The sequence below is a fragment of the Schistocerca serialis genome, chromosome 1 (genome assembly GCF_023864345.2).
Source record: "Schistocerca serialis cubense isolate TAMUIC-IGC-003099 chromosome 1, iqSchSeri2.2, whole genome shotgun sequence".
NCBI lineage: Eukaryota > Metazoa > Arthropoda > Insecta > Orthoptera > Acrididae > Schistocerca > Schistocerca serialis.
Window position 1 is genome coordinate 712418262 of NC_064638.1, and position 18779 is coordinate 712437040.

At 40.2% G+C, this 18779-nt stretch overlaps 1 protein-coding gene across 1 annotated transcript in view; it reads right to left on the reverse strand.

Annotated features, from left to right (window-relative positions):
- LOC126481134 (uncharacterized) overlaps positions 1 to 18779 on the reverse strand; it is a 177319-nt gene that overhangs the window by 13224 nt on the left and 145316 nt on the right. The window contains exon 8 of the mRNA XM_050104688.1: positions 3133 to 3208. Coding sequence (XP_049960645.1) covers positions 3133 to 3208 — 76 coding nt within the window. The remainder of the gene's footprint in view (positions 1 to 3132; positions 3209 to 18779) is intronic.

Here is an 18779-nt window from a genome sequence, read left to right on the forward strand (position 1 = left end):
TCTTTAGGCAAAAAGATCACTTGTAATACATAAATATTTCTAATGGAACGTTCACAGTTACAGTCACCTGACACTCAGTATGTCCCCAGGAAAATGTAAGCCTGTCAGATCAATAATTCACAGTTACATTTCCTAACACAGGTGAAAGATAAGGAATATATCAACATGAAATACTTTGTTACCAAGATATATGTTAAATGTAAGTGGCTACACTTCATTAACTGACCAACTTCAAATGTAACACAGTGGAATAACTAGACTTGCTCTGACACCACTTGTAATATAAATAATATCTGCTTTGTTTCTTTTACGTGAAGTATCTGTATGCAGTATCTATGCAAGTAAAAATCAAAATAATGATGCGAACTCTATTTTTGTATTAATTTATTGTTCAGTTTGTAACTGAGACTTGGTTGATTACAAAGTATATATATTTTATATACACTCCTGGAAATTGAAATAAGAACACCGTGAATTCATTGTCCCAGGAAGGGAAAACTTTATTGACACATTCCTGGGGTCAGATACATCACATGATCACACTGACAGAACCACAGGCACATAGACACAGGCAACAGAGCATGCACAATGTCAGCACTAGTACAGTGTATATCCACCTTTCGCAGCAATGCAGGCTGCTATTCTCCCATGGAGATGATCGTAGAGATGCTGGATGTAGTCCTGTGGAACGGCTTGCCATGCCATTTCCACCTGGCGCCTCAGTTGGACCAGCGTTCGTGCTGGACGTGCAGACCGCGTGAGACGACGCTTCATCCAGTCCCAAACATGCTCAATGGGGGACAGATCCGGAGATCTTGCTGGCCAGGGTAGTTGACTTACACCTTCTAGAGCACGTTGGGTGGCACGGGATACATGCGGACGTGCATTGTCCTGTTGGAACAGCAAGTTCCCTTGCCGGTCTAGGAATGGTAGAACGATGGGTTCGATGACGGTTTGGATGTACCGTGCACTATTCAGTGTCCCCTCGACGATCACCAGTGGTGTACGGCCAGTGTAGGAGATCGCTCCCCACACCATGATGCCGGGTGTTGGCCCTGTGTGCCTCGGTCGTATGCAGACCTGATTGTGGCGCTCACCTGCACGGCACCAAACACGCATACGACCATCATTGGCACCAAGGCAGAAGCGACTCTCATCGCTGAAGACGACACGTCTCCATTCGTCCCTCCATTCACGCCTGTCGCGACACCACTGGAGGCGGGCTGCACGATGTTGGGGCGTGAGCGGAAGACGGCCTAACCGTGTGCGGGACCGTAGCCCAGCTTCATGGAGACGGTTGCGAATGGTCCTCGCCGATACCCCAAGAGCAACGGTGTCCCTAATTTGCTGGGAAGTGGCGGTGTGGTCCCCTACGGCACTGCGTAGGATCCTATGGTCTTGGCGTGCATCCGTGCGTCGCTGCGGTCCGGTCCCAGGTCGACGGGCACGTGCACCTTCCGCCGACCACTGGCGACAACATCGATGTACTGTGGAGACCTCACGCCCCACGTGTTGAGCAATTCAGCGGTACGTCCACCCGGCCTCCTGCATGCCCACTATACGCCCTCGCTCAAAGTCCGTCAACTGCACATACGGTTCACGTCCACGCTGTCGTGGCATGCTACCAGTGTTAAAGACTGCGATGGAGCTCCGTATGCCACGGCAAACTGGCTGACACTGTTGGCGGCGGTGCACAAATGCTGCGCAGCTAGCGCCATTCGACGGCCAACACCGCGGTTCCTGGTGTGTCCGCTGTGCCGTGCGTGTGATCATTGCTTGTACAGCCCTCTCGCAGTGTCCGGAGCAAGTATGGTGGGTCTGACACCCCGGTGTCAATGTGTTCTTTTTTCCATTTCCAGGGGTGTACAAACATTTTATTTAAAGAAATATTCAAAATTTAACATTCATAATAATTGCGTGCACTTGAAAATGTGACTCCACAAACAACTGTTTGTTTTCATACAGACATACCTAATTTGAAAGTCCTGTTTCTCTGCTATACATTTTCTAGCTTAAACCATTTTGCCACAAGGTTAATGGTAATACTCGCAGCTATGGACGTTTGTAAGGTTCAGTAATGTATACTTTTACTAGAAAAACATGTTAGTGAAATTCATTAACTTTGTATTCTAGAATATTCTTAGTAGGCTTTATTAAAAAGCATAAGAGAAAAACGCATGATTAACCATCTCCTCAGAAAACAGAATGTCACATTAATGCCATTTTATGAATACACACTTAATAATTAAATGAAATAACTTCACTGCTGGATGTGTAAAAGCACTTATTAGAATTCTTGCATTTTCCATTAATCTTAAAATAACATTTCTTAAAACCTTCCCATGGGTCTTTAAATAAGCAATGTGTACCATGACACAGTTAGTCACTGCCAAGCTACAGTTCAGTACTGTCAATTGCATAAGTTCCATTCTGCTGCCTCTTGGCAATGCTTCTGACTAACTGCTACTGACTTGTATCACACAGACTGTCATACTATTCTGGCAGCAACATTTGTTTTTTCTATATATTTTTTGTTAAAGTTTTCCTTTACAATATCTGTGCAATGGTAGAAAGTTATATTTGACAGCGCCATCTTTATTACTCAGTTTTTCGAAGCACATATCAATTCATCCACTGAACAGGAAAAGAAAACATCATTGAGGTTTTTAAGTTCAGTAGTCATAGAAACTCTCCTAGATATACATATTCCTCTGCTATTTCACCTACACTAGGGTAACAGTAGGGTTCACAGACCTAAATTTTGAAGGTGCTGCTCTTAGACCAACAAACTTCACTGAAGTAACTGTCACCCCTTATCCACCATATGCTTTGTTCCTCACTCTGGCTCTCAGCAGTAAATGCATCTACTACAGTTTTGTTGCATCATCCAAAACCATGTACAACTCAAACACATATATACCAACACCACAATGAATGCGTGTGCGTGTGTGCGTGTGTGTGTGTGTGTGTGTGTGTGTGTGCACGCATGCGCACATGCACGGGGTGCGTGGGGGAGAGAGGGGGGGGGGGGAGAGAGGGGGAGATAGGGGGGGGGGGGAGAGAGAGAGAGAGAGAGAGAGAGAGAGAGAGAGAGAGAGAGAGAGAGAAAAGAATAATCAAAACAAGTATTACCACTGTCACCTTTAGAGCCAGCAGCAGTAGGCCGATTCAGAGGTTCAGCAATTCTTTTGTCTACGTCGTTTCTATCCTGTAACAAAGGTAATGCTGAAATTTGGAAGACTGCGATACATCCACAATGATACTATCTTCATGACTACTGTAACATTTAAATAATCAATCTTGCTCACTTTAGATAGTAAAGCACAACACGAAAAGAGGTGAAAACATTGTTAGCGATGGTAGATGGTAGTTATTCTAAGAAATTACATCAAAACAAATCAAATGATGAAAAAATATCATATCATTACATTGAAGTTGCTGCATAAGAGAGAGAGAGAGAGAGAGAGAGAGAGAGAGAGAGAGATAGAGAGTGCCTGCGTGTGTCTATCATTAAGACAGAAAGGCACAACTATGTAATTCTGACCACAATGATGATGATAAAATAAATAAGGATCTGGCAAATAAAATTAGAGGAAGAACTGATCATTCACTTAACAGATGGTCATAAACAATAAGCATTATTTTCCATATTATCCAATTTGTTAAAAAAGAACAAATGTGCCTAAAATAGTAGGCAAGTTATTTACACAGGCAAGGCATACAGTCTTAGGGGATTTTTCAATTTTAATTTAATTTATTGCCATGAATTTTTGACCTATCATTTTATAAACTCTAAACAGGTCGTACACATTCAATAATCACGGTGACATACAATAATTTATATTTGTATGTAGTAGTAAATTATATTAACAGCAACCATTTGCAATATTAATGTAAAAATAAGACATAAAATTGAAAATAAGAATAATAAAAAAGCATAAAACAACAGGAATTAACTCAAGTTCCAAACGAATAATTTCCAGCTTATATTACTAGATATGTTACTGGCAGCTTCAGAATAGCTCGAGAAAACATAAAATAACAGGAATTAACTCTAGTTCCAAGTGAATAATTTCCAGCTTATATCACTAGATACGTTTCTGGCAGCCTCGGAATAACTCGAGATTTGCTTACTAGCCACAACTATATGTACTTCCAAACTGATTGATGCTACACTATTCTACACTGCTCACACTGGTACATGTATGCATCAGCAATCCTCGAGTCTACACATACCCGTGTGGGTGTCTATGGATTTATTTCTTTTTTTATGTCCCTAAAGTTTCTCTTAATTAATTTATATGTACCTGTCACTGTAATGGAGGAAATGCTTCTTGTGATCTGATGACGATGTTTGGATATTCAGAGCATCCATTTTATCTCACAGACTGAAAGTTAAGCTGCTGCCTTTTAGAAACTCTTAAGTGCTGTCATACTGGCTGTAGTCCACAAGTTTTGATCATTTACAACTTTTCTGAAGCCATACTGACACTGGTTTAGACCCAAGACTTCCCTGTGCACCTGCAACCGATCGCAGAGTAGACGCTCCTGAACTTTGGCCAAGACATTTAATAGGCAATTAGATTTTTAGCTTTTCAGTAATGTCAGGTCTTTATCCTTTTCCTTTTGACTCACTACTGCTCTGGTTATTTCCCGTATCATCAGAATCATACCTACTTGCAACACCTCATTTAGTAAGGCTGTCAAATGTTGCACCATCTGTGGAGCTTCCTGTGGCATGATCTCAGGATAAACACCATCTAGACCAGATGTCTTTCCAGTTTTAAGCTTGAAAATTGTGACAGCAACTGCTTCTTGAACGAAAGGTATCACCAAAATCTGACTGTCAAATTCATTATTAGTTCACTTCTAGGTTGTGCATGTATTTCAGTCTCTGTGTTAGTGTTATCATTAGGAAGTAGAGCGGTCAGCAGATATTTTTCTGGTTCCCTCCGTCCAGTCATAATTGAGCCATCCTCCTTACGAATTGTGGACATGATAGTAGGTTCCTTAATGTTTTCAGTCAACAGTATATGTCATTCCCACAAGTCAAATTGAAACCTCTTCTAGTGTATTATTTTAGTTTCCTGAAGCAATGTTTTGTAGTATATCTTAATTGCGCTGTATTCAAGGAACCTTGCAGTGCACTCTGATTGCCCTGAAGCAAATTGATCAGCTCTCCTTCTTGATCTTACCCTTCGCTTCAGTGTGGAAAGTTTGGGGCTCCAAAGGATTGTAGCCTGACTTCTTACAATTTTTTTAGGTATATAAATGCCCTGTGCTCTTTGCAAGAGTTCAGTTAGTAGCTGCACACACAAGTCAACATGTAGCAAAAGCAATTCCATTGGAAATGCTGCAATGTATGCAACTAAGCCACTCCAATCCATTTTCCTGATGTCTAACCCAATCAGGCTTTCCTCTCTTTGTGTCTCTCCATTACCACCGCTTTCCCTTTGATGACAATCGAATTACGGTCACTGGATTGTTAGAGGCCGAAGCACCTGCCAACATTTAATCTTAGCTGCTGGTATGTGGTTTGTTAAAGTAACATCTATGTTGGTGGCTTCACTTGCTCATTCCTTGAATGTACAGTTTGCCTGCTGTGACACAGATAGAATTTCGCATTTCTATCTGTTGCCACTACGAGACACTCTACTCATCCATATTAAGCTACCACCCGGAGTTTATCTACATAAAGTACGATGGGATGGGAATACTGCATGCATATGCTTACGACAATCCACTTTGGCTGCAATCCTCTTCTACTGTGACCATGTGCCTGCCACACAACTGAGCTACCTTAGTCACAGTGAATTTCCTACTTGTAGTAACAAGGCAGACATTGTCCCATTGTGGCTTGTAACTATTAACATATCCACAGATAATATGGGAGCCTATTGTTTCTACAGTATAGCTCTTGCAAACAGGTTTATCAACACTCAGCTCGTCAATAATTTTTTTTTTTTTTTTTTTTTTTTTTTAAATTTTGTGTGAAATCTTATGGGACTTAACTGCTAAGGTCATCAGTCCCTAAGCTTACACACTACTTAAACTAAATTATCCTAAGGACAAACACACACACCCATGCCCGAGGGAGGACTCAAACCTCCACCGGGACCAGCTGCACAGTCTATGACTGCAGCGCCTTAGACCACTCGGCTAATCCTGCACAGCAGCTCGTCAATTAATTTTCATATTTCAGTCACAGCCAATTTACTTCACACAGATTTTAATCAGTTTTACATTTACCCTTTTATGTGTACTGAGTGTAAACAAAGCACTTCGGAGAGGGGAGGGCAAGGACAAAGAAAATGCATCCATATGCTTTTACAAAATCCTTGTGTAAATGCTGAATGTCCAACGGTTCATTTCTTCTCCTGAACGCCTGCCAAAGGAGGTTACATAATGGTTTAAACTCTGTTGGCAGTTTATTCATTCTCAAAAGAGTCATGTCTAACACAACAGGTGTAGGATACATAATAGATTCCCCTTTGGGATGCCCAACTATGATAATACGTCTAAAGAGCAACCTGCAGTACACTGGGATCCTCCAAATGACTTGACATTAATTTCTGAATTATTATAAATTTAGTGTGCATGTAATTGTGTATCAGTTTGAATAGGGCTCAAAATGTTAGAAATTTTTTTCTTGTGTTTGATGGAAAGACCTGATTTTCAGGGTTTTGCAGCTGTTATATTCATCAGCATTACCACGGTCACCACATTCCACTTCATGCGGATACAGGGAGGATCGCAGATAATGTCGAAGCTGTGTGGGTGTCTGGTGCTGATGTTGTCAATATCATCACCATCTTTATCATACGCTTTGCAGGATCTCTCTGTACATGAGGTAAGGCAAGCTAAAAAGTCAGGAAGCCTTCCATGGCAGGAGTTACTGCACCAGGAACATCTCTTCTGCCAGCAGCCCCCAGAGCCTTGAACAAAGTTCACGAACCTAGTCTGGAGTGATTGTGCATGTGACAACAAAGTGCTTTCTTGTCTTGTGGACAGGTCATTATGAGTTATACTGTCTGCGCTAATCTTCCTGAGTGTTCAGCTTCACTTACACAATGTTGCTGCAGCTCAAGTTTGTTTATCATGCAACACATCTCTATCTGCTTTATTACCCAGTCAAGAGAGAGTCTTCTAAGTTCCTTTGCAACTGCCGTCTCTGATCTCTTCTCTGGTATCATGTCATCTATGAAATTCAGGAAGTCAGCATGCTGCTTCTCAATAAACTCTGTAGTGATTTGCAGTGGCATTTTGTCGTAAGGTGACATTCCTCTCCCTGGTAGTATAATCCTAAGTTGCTGACACCAGGCTACAGCATGAGGCCAGTTCCTGGCTACTGTCAATGGGGACTTGGGCTTCTGTTTCCTGTGCAACGTCTATTCTGTTACTTGCTTTACACAGATTTGATATGGTGTTGACCACTCTACATTTGCTATTAGTTTAGATGTATTTATAGTATGTATTCATTCTAACAGCATTGTGTAAGTTGCACAGTCCTTGCCAGGTCAGTTAAATTTTTGGTTCCTGTTGCAACAAGGGATGAAGACAGGTTTCTCAATGATTTCTGTATGTGTACTTTTCTGGTGGCCCTAAAGTCCACAGTGTGAGCACTCACATTCCTTAAACTCACATATCTTCTTGGAGAGCCCTAAGTCACAACATTTATAGCTTTTTGGTATGTCCCCATAATTCATAGGGCACAGAAACTGACATACGTCTTTTCTTTTTGCTGCAGGAGTTTACAAACACGAGAAGTGACTTCTATAATGTGATTGACATCAGTTTTCTCTTGGGATTTGGTTCAGAATCTCTGTTGTGTTTTAGGGGCACATTTTACGGTAACATGGCGAATGTCTTGTAAAAGTTTTATTTTGTACTTCAGCCTCAGGTGACAAAAGTGGTGTCATACCACTAGTGTGACATGAGGCTGAAATATATAACAAAAGAATTAGCCTAGTTATTAACAGCTGCTGAATGATACCAGTGAAAGCCAAACTGTCTGCAGTGAAATGAGGATATGCTGAATATATCTGATGTGTTCAGAAGTATATATATTTGCAGGTTCCCTCCTAATGCTTTCTATGACAAAGCAATGTTGATCATGAGGTATACAGATTAAAGAATTCCAAATCCCAATGTTCCCTAGTTTTCTACTCAGTATTCCTGGATGAAGAGACACCACCAAACTTTCGTCAAGAACAAGGTTGACCACTCAGTGGCCAACATGAAACTGAGCTTAACACTCTCAATTTCAATTGCTGCTTCATAAATTGGGCCATTTGGGTCCTCCTTCCACCACCAGCTTCTCTGAATTACACATATGGGAGTCCTCCCTGTAGCACATCCTTCCGCTACTGTAATTATCCTGGCCTCAATCTCTGGTAACCCACTGTCCCACACTATCCACCCAACAGTCCCCTCCCTCCCTCCTAATACCACCTCCCAATTTACATCCCAATGCCACTTTCAGCGTGGGCCTAGCCAGTGCATCTGTCACCCTTCCCTTTGCATTCCTAGCCGGCAAACAGGTCTCACCGAGCCACTCGTCAACCATGCTAACCCCTCTTCCTGCTTGCCGCCTCCTTCCCTCCCTCCCTCCCTCCCTCTCTCTCTCTCTCTCTCTCTCTCTCTCTCTCTCTCTCTCTCTCTCTCTCTCTCTCTCTCTCTCTCTCCCCACCCTACCTGACACAACACCCACCATAAACTAGGCCACCTACCAAACTATAGCACTGGCACTGAGCATCCATCTGACACTAGCAACTAATGCTTCGGCTTTTCAGTGAGTGGTCTCCTTTACTCCAAAGTATATACATTTTACCTGCAAATTCAGGCTATTTAGATGAGATAGATCAGTTTAAATTTATATTCAGCGAAATTTTTAAATTCCTAATTAGATAATAAAAATTAACAGTACTGTTATTAAATATAACACAAGGAATGCAATATTTTGAAATTGAAGGAAACTGCCTTTATATCTATGACTGTGACAATATTTCACAATTAACATTATTAACTTTGGTACAAATAATGGATTTGGAAGTATATGTAAGCTCACAAAAACTCAGAAGTTCAGTCAGGAAGGACATCCAACCATCAAATCCAAAAAATAACATGACTATCCTGTGAAGGTACAGCATTCAGGCCAGAAAAAAGAAGACAAAAACTCAGAAGTAACAACATGTCAACAATGAGAACTGTTGTGGAATACAATAAATACTGAAATGTACATAACATTTTAACTTCAAAAAATCTCCATGTTATTGATGTTCTTGTAAAATAATGACCCCTCTTGAAATGTTGAATTAAATCTTGTGCATACAACATGTTACATATGTTTAAGGTGATTACCAAATTACAGTCTGCTTAAAAGCTGTTCTTTCCTTTCCCTAGTATCATATGTAATGTGTGGTTAACACAAAGATCCTTAGAGAAAATCCTATTTTTCCTCTGCTTAATATTGATAACAAAGGGTAACAAAATATCTACATCTAGACACCCAAGCCACTGCACAGTATATGTCAAAGGGTACTTTGTACCACTGCTGGTATTCCCTCTTAATACTCCACTCAAGATGGAAGAGGGGGAAAAATGATTGTCTGCAAATCCTAATCTCCTTTTTTTTTGCCCTTATTTGAGATGAATGTTAGAGGCAGTAAATTCATTCCGCATTTTATCACAAATGCTGATCCTCTAAGCTTCCTCAATAGCATATTGTGAAAGGATAATCTGCCCCTCTCCACCAAGGATTCCGATGTAAACTCCTATGACACTGATCAAACCAACCAGTAACAAACCCTCCAGTGTTCCCCTGAATTCCTTCAATGTCTTCCTTTAGTCTGACTCAGTGGGGACCACAAAAACGTGAGGAATACTCCCGGAACTCTCCCAATTTGTCCTCCATAAAACTTACTTTATGTGCTTGTTCCTTTCATGTCATTTCACAACATTATTTAATCATTGTGATCCTGCATTTGCACATTATCGATGTATTTGTTCTGTAAATCAACATTAGCTTACATATTCTACATTTCCATAAAGCTGCTGTTCATCACACCATTTAGAAATTATCTCCTTGTCATGTTGTATTCCATAACTGTCATCCAACGCAATACTTTTATGTATGCAACACTGAATTTGGCTGCTCTTGAACACTTCACCAATAGAACCACTGATATTATGCTTATTTACTCATCTGTAGAAGCCTCCAAAATATTAAAAATTGAGTTTCAAAGACATGAAGATTTTTTACATATCTTCTGCATTCTGAAATAAAAACAATGCCAGAGAAAAAAGTGGTGCACCCAGAAGGAGTCGGTGGTAGCCAATATAACTTTGTTGATGTACCTACCATGATCATATAAAAGGGCTACCTGAGTGGATTAGTGTTGTTATCACTGGCTCTGTGGGACATTCAGATATGACAATGGCCCGATGTTGAACAGCATGGGAATGTGAGGGCAGGCATATTCATAGACAAGCAGAGGGCATTGGTGGGCAAGTAAAATCAATTCCCGGATTCCCCAGTTAAAAATACAATATTTCCTGGTTTTCAGTGTTAAGTGACAACATACGAGGTTTGACTGAAAAGTAATGCCTCCACCTTTGTAACTCTTCAACAGTTGGCAGCATTGTATGTGGCAGGTACTCGCTTTTTCTGTAGCCTCTTCTCTACAACTCCAGTTGGCGGGAAGGCTTAGCATTGAATGGTTGTATTGTTACAGTGTGAAGTACGGAACCTTGTGCAGACGGTCAATCAATGCGATTTAAGCAATGTGCAGTCATTGAATTCTTGACAGCAGAAGGTGTGACCCCAAAGGAGATTCATCAGAGAATGAAAGCAGTTTATGGTGGTTGTGTTGATGTGAGAACTGTGCGTCGTTGGGCATGTAAGTTTAAAGATGTTTTCCTGCAACATGATAATGCCAAAACACACACTTCACATGCCACAACAGCAGAAATTCAGAGACAGAATCTCCTAATGCCAAAACACACACTTCACATGCCACAACAGCAGACCTTCAGAGACAGAATCTCCTAACTGTATGGCATCCTCCATACAGTACAGATTCAGTACTGTCTGATATCCTTCTGTTCCCGATAATGAAATACAATCTGTGGGGACAACATTATGCTTCTGATGAAGATGTTGAGATAACTGTGAGACTGTGGTTGCGGAAACAGAGTGTCAACTTCTTACGTGACGGATTCAGAAAACTTGTTCGTTGTTGGCAGAAATGTATCCATCTACAAAATGTGGAAAAGTGAATATTGGTAATTAAAGATCACATCCTAAGGATTATTTCTGCATTTGATTTATCAAAATATTCCCATCCACTCCCAATTAACGAAGGTGGAGGCATTACTTTTCATTCAAACCTCGTACTTTCCCTCGGAGTTGTAAAACTCGTCAATCCTTTGAATGGTAAAAGGTTTTATATAACGGCAAATAACTTCATGGCACTTTAGGAAAAAAAAAAAAAAAAAAAAAAAAAAAAAAAAAAAAAAAAAAAAACAATGTGTTCTGGAAAAATCTTTGAGATGCAGCAACGTCTACACCGCATATTTTCATATTATGGAAGTATAAGTACAAATGGCTCAAATGGCTCTGAGCAATATGCGACTTAACTTCTGAGGTCATCAGTCGCCTAGAACTTAGAACTAATTAAACCTAACTAACCTAAGGACATCACACACATCCATGCCCGAGGCAGGATTCGAACCTGCAACCGTAGTGGTCGCTCAGCTCCAGACTGTAGCGCCTAGAACTGCAAGGCCACTCCGGCCGGCTATAAGTACAGATTCCATTGAAATCGAGATTGTGAAGTGCTTTTGTCAGCCAATCATAGCTCATGTTATGTGATCTTCAGCTAATGACAGCAGATATTCAGAGGATAGAATGAGTGATGCAGTCAGCCAATAGCAACATTACTGTTAAATAGTGTGAAAACACAAACTGGTAAAATTAATGGTTTAAATTAACATACATGCAGCATATCTACAAGCAAAGCTAAGCTTTCACATAATATTAGTCCTGATAAATGAACACAAATGTGCCATTAAAATTTCAAATACGTAGCTGGTCTTCTGGACCTGAAATTTTCCAATGTGGCTAGTCCTCAATATGTTAGGTTCTGAATGAGAGTCAAACACTCTGTGATTTAAGAAATTCTTCACACATTCTCATATGTAACATAATTCATCTTGTGGAAAGGAAAATTACTTTGAAGTCATGCTTGTCAAACCAGCATTTGCAATATTTTCCTGTGACCTGTTAAAAATAGGTTTGTTTCAACAGTTGCCAGAGAACACCAGAAAACAGGCGTAACTGCACATGTACAGCTTCAATCACGTACGAAGCCCTTGATTGGTGTTTTCTCTGTCTTTTGTCGCATGTCTGTTTGGAATTTCATGTGTAGTGGGACATCATGTGGCCTTGTGCAACACTACAGCATGTAGTTCAGCGAGGGCATATGGAATTATTGTACTAAGAGCAATAGTTTTATTGTATCGTATCCTATGCAGATAAAGAAAGCAAAATGAGAAAGAAGTGCTTGGCGTAATATTCATTTGAGAACTAGACTCTACAACTCAAAGAACCCTAATATTTTGCTATGTGGTGATTAACACAGTTTTTTTTATGCTCTGCAATACTGTCATCTAGCATTTCCAATCATGTTTACATCCACACAGCACTGAAAAAAGCTAGAAAGAAGGAATACAAATCCCTTGGGGAGGGGGGAAAATACCAGTTGTTTGTATGCACCAGAACTAAGGACAATAAGTTTTTCATGACTTTTTCAAACAGTTTAAAAATTTAACAAGGTTATCTGTGAGGCCAAGAAACTGTATAACTGGCAGTTTATATTCTACTCAAGGAGTAAATATAAAGCTTTGCGGGGAGTTACAATGATAAAAACATGGCGGTGTTGCCAGTCTCTAATTTACCAAAGAATGTTGTTCTGTAAATTTAATATGTAAGCAATACAAATTAAGAAATAACATCAAACCTCGAGGAGGTACCAGGCAACTGTTGAAACATGTCTTATGATCAAAAAACATTGTTTTTCGTGGAATATAGAATTTTAAAATTCTGCTAAAGCTGTCAATATATATGAAATACAACATTTTATTCAAGGTTACTAGCCAAATTTGCCTGTTTTGTCATCTTCATGCAAATATTTACATCTATTCATATGTATATAGTATTCACACATCTTCTACATCTACATAGATACTCCACATGCCACCATACGGTGCGTGGCAGAGGGTACCCTGTACCACTACTAGTCATTTCCTTTCTGTTCCACTTGTAAATATAGTAAGGGCAAAACGACTGTCTATACGCCTCCATATGAGCCCCAATTTCTCATATCTTATCTTCATGGTCTTTATGCGCACTGTATGTTGGTGGCAGTAGGACCATTCAGTAGTCAGCTTCAAATGCCGGTTCTCTAAATTTTCTAACAGTTCCTCGTAAACAATGTCACATTCATTCCATTGATTCCCATTTGAGTTCCCAAAGTATCTCCTAGTACTTACATGTTGTTCAAACCTACAGGTAATGAATCTAGTACCCACCTCTGAATTGCTTCGATGTCCCCCTTCAATCTGAGCTGGTACAGATCTCGAAGACTAAAGCAGCATTCAAGAAACGGTTGTACCGATGTCCTATATGTGATCTCCTTTACAGATGAACCACACTTACCTAAAATTTTCCCAATAAACCGAATTTGATCATTCACCTTCCCTACCACAGCCATCACATGCTCTTTCCATTTCTTATCGCTCTGCAGTGTTACACCCAGATACTTAAACAATGTGACTGTGTAAAGCACTACACTACTAATGCTTATACAAACATTACAGGTTTGTTTTTCCTACTCATCTGCATTCGATCCCTTACTGTACACTACATCATCATCAGTAAACAATCACAGATTGGTGCCAGCTCCATCCACCAAATCATTTATGTACATAGAGAACAACATCAGTCCTATCACACTTCCCTGTGGCACTCCTGACAATACCCTTGTGTCTGAGGAACACTCACCATCAAGAACTACGTACTGGGTTCTATTACTTACAAAGTCTTCGAGCCACTGACATATCTGTGAATTATTCCGTATGCTCATAGCTTTGTTAACAGTCTGCAATGGAACACCGTATCAAATACTTTCTGGAAATTTAGAAATATGGAATCAGCGTATTGCCCTTCATCCACAGTTTACAGTATATCATGTGAGAAATGAGCAAGCTGAGTTTTGCAAGAATGATGCTTTCTAAAACCATGCTGATTCGTGGACATAAGCTTCTCAGTATCAAGAAAATTTATTGTATCTGAACTGAGAATATGTTCAAGGATTCTACAGCAAACCAAAGTTAAGGGTACTGGTCTGTAACTTTGCAGGTCTGTTCTCTTACCCTTCTTATATACAGGATCCGCCTGCACTTTTTTCCAGTCACTTGAGGCTTTGGACTTGGTGAGAGATTCGTGATAAATGCAAGCTAGATAAGGGGCCAAAGTGGTAGAGTACTCTTTGTAAAGCACAAGTGGGATTCCACCTGGACCTAGTGACTTATTTGCTTTGAAATCTTTCAGTTTATCTCTATGCCAGGGATGCTTATCGCAATGTCATCCATATGGGAGTCAGTCTGATTGTTAAATGCCGGTATGTTTGTACAATTCCCCTATGTGAATGATTTCGTGACTGCAAAATTTAGAACTTCAGCTTCTGTTTTGCTGTCTTCAACTGCCACACTAGATTGGTCAACAAGAGACTGAATGGAAGCTTTAGAGACGCTTAGCAATTTTACATAGGACTAGAATTTTCTCAGGTTCTCTGCCAGATCTTTAGCTAAGGTATTTTGGTGGTAGCTGTATGCTTTGCGCATAGATCTTTTCAAGACACACAAATGTCTACTGATCTTTTCTTGTCCTCATTTACGTGTTCTCGTTTGAACCTAGAGTGTAACAGCCTCTGCTTCCTCAGCATCTTCCGAATTTCATTATTAAACAATGGCAGGTCTTTACCATCCTTTATCCACTTACTAGGCACATAACTCTCCAGACCACAATTTACAATCTGCTTGAACTTTGACCATTATACCTTTACGTCCATTTTACTGCAACCAAGTGACATCAATTCACTCTCTAAGAGACATGCTAACAACTGCTTAGCTGCTTTATTTAGCTGACACTCTGCCTTCTTGACTGATTTATTAACTTTCGTTATGGTTGCTATAACATCACGATTGCTGATCCTCGTTTCTATACTGACATTGTCAATAAGGTCCTGGGTCCTGGCCTATTTGTAGCTACAAGGCCTGAGATATTTCCACTGCATGTGGGTGGTTGAGCTAGCTGCTCAAGACAGTTTTCAGAAAATGCGTTCAAAAGTATTTCGCATGACTGTCTGTTGGTACCTCCGCAATGAATCCATAAACACCCCAGCCTATATCTGAAAAGTTGCCTCCAACTAGTATTGCACGACCTGCAATACTACCAACCATAGACTTTCTTTGAACGACTCAAAAATTGTCATAGCGGAATTGGGTGACAGGTAAAAACAATACAGTTTAACTTGAAACCTCCTGGCTGATTAAAACTGTGTGCCGGACTGAGACTCGAACTCGGGACCTTTGCCTTTCGCAGGCAAGTGCTCTAACAACTGAGCTACCCAAGTGCTTGGGTAGCTCACTTGGTAGAGCACTTGCCCGCGATACGCAAAGGTCCCGAGTTCGAGTCTCGGTCCGGCACACAGTTTTAATCTGTCAGGAAGTTTCATATCAGCGCACATTCCGCTGCAGGGTGAAAATCTCATTCCAGTTTAACTTGATTTCGCCTACACCTCTTACACGTGACCAGATAATTTCATTGTCGCACCCCACTTCGACCTCAATAGACACAATATTTTTCAACTGGGTAGGTGCTTGGTGTAAGAACTGAATGACATAGCAATATTAACTCTCTTTCGAGCCTGGTGCGTGGCGGAGGGAACTTTTTTCCAGTCACTTGGGGCTTTGGACTTGGTGAGAGATTCGTGATAAATGCAAGCTAGATAAGGGGCCAAAGCTGTAGAGTACTCTTTGTAAAACATAAGTGGGATTCCACCTGGACCTGGTGACTTATTTGCTTTGAAATCTTTCAGTTTTTTCTCTACGCCAGGGATGCTTATCACAATGTCATCCATATGGGAGTCAGTCTGATTGTTAAATGCCGGTATGTTTGTACAATTCCCCTACGTGAATGATTTCGTGACTGCAAAATTTAGAACTTTGGCTTCTGTTTTGCTGTCTTCAACTGCCACACTAGATTGGTCAACAAGGGACTGAATGGAAGCTTTAGAGACGCTTAGCAATTTTACATAGGACTAGAATTTTCTCAGGTTCTCTGCCAGATCTTTTGCTAAGGTATTATGGTGGTAGCTGTATGCTTTGCGCATAGATCTTTTCAAGACACACAAATGTCTACTGATCTTTTCTTGTGCTCATTTACGTGTTCTCTTTTGAACCTAGAGTGTAACAGCCTCTGCTTCCTCAGCATCTTCCGAATTTCATTATTAAACAATGGCAGGTCTTTACCATCCTTTATCCACTTACTAGGCACATAACTCTCCAGACCATAATTTACAATCTGCTTGAACTTTGACCATTATACCTTTACGTCCATCTTACTGCAACTAAGTGACATCAATTCACTCTCTAAGAGACATGCTAACAACTGCTTAGCTGCTTTATTTAGCTGACACACTGCCTTCTTGACTGATTTATTAACTTTCGTTATGGTTGCTATAACATCACGATTGCTGATCCCCGTTTCTATACTGACATTCTCCTGTACGCTTACAGTATGGTCCAAAATGATCTTTGCAACTTTGATCACATATATTTTATAAATGGGAACAGGTATAAAGGTGCTGTTTATGGCATTATGTTCACACAACCTAAAGCTGATTCCCCTCCCCCATGTTAGTTATTGGCTGGCCACCTTCCAGCAGTTGGCAAAATGTGTGGAACACTTGGTACAGGCCAGAACTGACACCCAGGTTCTGTGGAACCCCATAACATTTTTTTCTTTGGACAGCACTTGCACGACCTGTGAGCTCGCATCAGAGTAGCAATAGCACACTTAATCAGGGCATCCTAGGTCAGACACAGAACTGGAACGTTGCTTAAATAATCTGGGTGCTACAGACAGCGCACACATTTGATGTGACGATCCGTCCCTCTGTCCACCCTATTTTCGGGACAGTCACAATTTTCCCAGCTCTGTCTCGAATTTTTTCAAAAGTAATTTGGGGTAACTATTTGTTCTGGATTTAACAGTTATGAAATGATTTATCTTGAATTATATGTTCATTTAATTTGTACTGGTATGCTGCTACTGAATGGGTATTTTCCCAAACAAATAACATACGGAGCAGTGACAAAACACAACTTGTTGTAGAAACTAGAAAAGTGGTGATGGTGAATACAGTGAATTATGATGAAACTTGAGTTGAAAGTTTTCATAATGCTGTTGAAGAATACAGACATCATGGTCAAGAAAATTTACAGCACTGATGAATACCGTGTATCTGCTCACACTCCTTCATCTTAGACGGTACTAATAAAATACAAATTAATGCACATTTTGTAACAAAGTAAAGTGATAATTTGAATTAATTACATTCTATTATGATTTTCTTTGCAGTGTATATTTTTTTAATGTGTTGCAAATGTGGCTCTAGAAAATATGGTCACCTTAACAAACAGAACTCTGTTAAGAGGCTACTAGGATCTTAGATATGTATGAACATTATTCCACAAACCACACTTTTCCACCTATCCCCATTTCTGAAATATATGTGATCAAAGTTATAAGAGTGAGAAGCCACAACAATGAGAAGCCATCAACAATGGGAGATTGCATACGCTATAACACCACCCCACCCACCAGAGAACTGATTCATTTACGTATGTTTATATTCCTTACTGCAATTTAGTACTACGTCTGAACATGAGCTTCTCTACAATGTGCTTTCACAAATCCTTGTCACTCTCATGTGTAATTTATATTTGCTGATCTGATGGAGGTGCAGCCTGCTGGCATTGCTGGCACTGAAACCCAAGTGAGAAAACATTCCCCCTCTCATGTCCCCAATTGTTGCACAACATTGTGGCCATCGACCAACTTATCCTCTACAGACTGTTTGTGTTCGGGAAAATAATCCGATTCCATCCAGATGTTAGGGGTTTTGAAGTTTTTGTCTGGGGTTGGAAATTTACGTGATGGCAGGCCTACCCAGTGATATGTCAGGTTAAGTAGTTATATATTAATGGCCCCTGGAACAACTTAATCCACAACAATATATCAGTTTTAAATGATGAAAAGAAAAATTACTCCAATCAGTACATAATTAAATGAACTTGTATACTGCTTATTTTAACTTTGGCATACCCCTGAGATATGCCTCCACTTAGGGCCACACTCTGTCAGTATAATGTAGCACTGCTTTAGTTCGACTAAATAAATTACTGCAGGCTGGTTTCACAAGAACAAATGGATAGCCCAGTCATATAAAATACTAAAAAGTGGTTTCAGTTAGAGAACGAACACGTGGTTCAACTGACAGAAAACTATTGATTGTTTTCACTTGAAAAGAAAGAATGAATAATTCAGTCAATAAGCAAAGCTACAATGATGTCAAATCTTTTCATTGGACTGCTACCTTGAAAAAAGTAAATGAATAATAATCCAACCAACAGGTAAAACTAGAACCAACTGA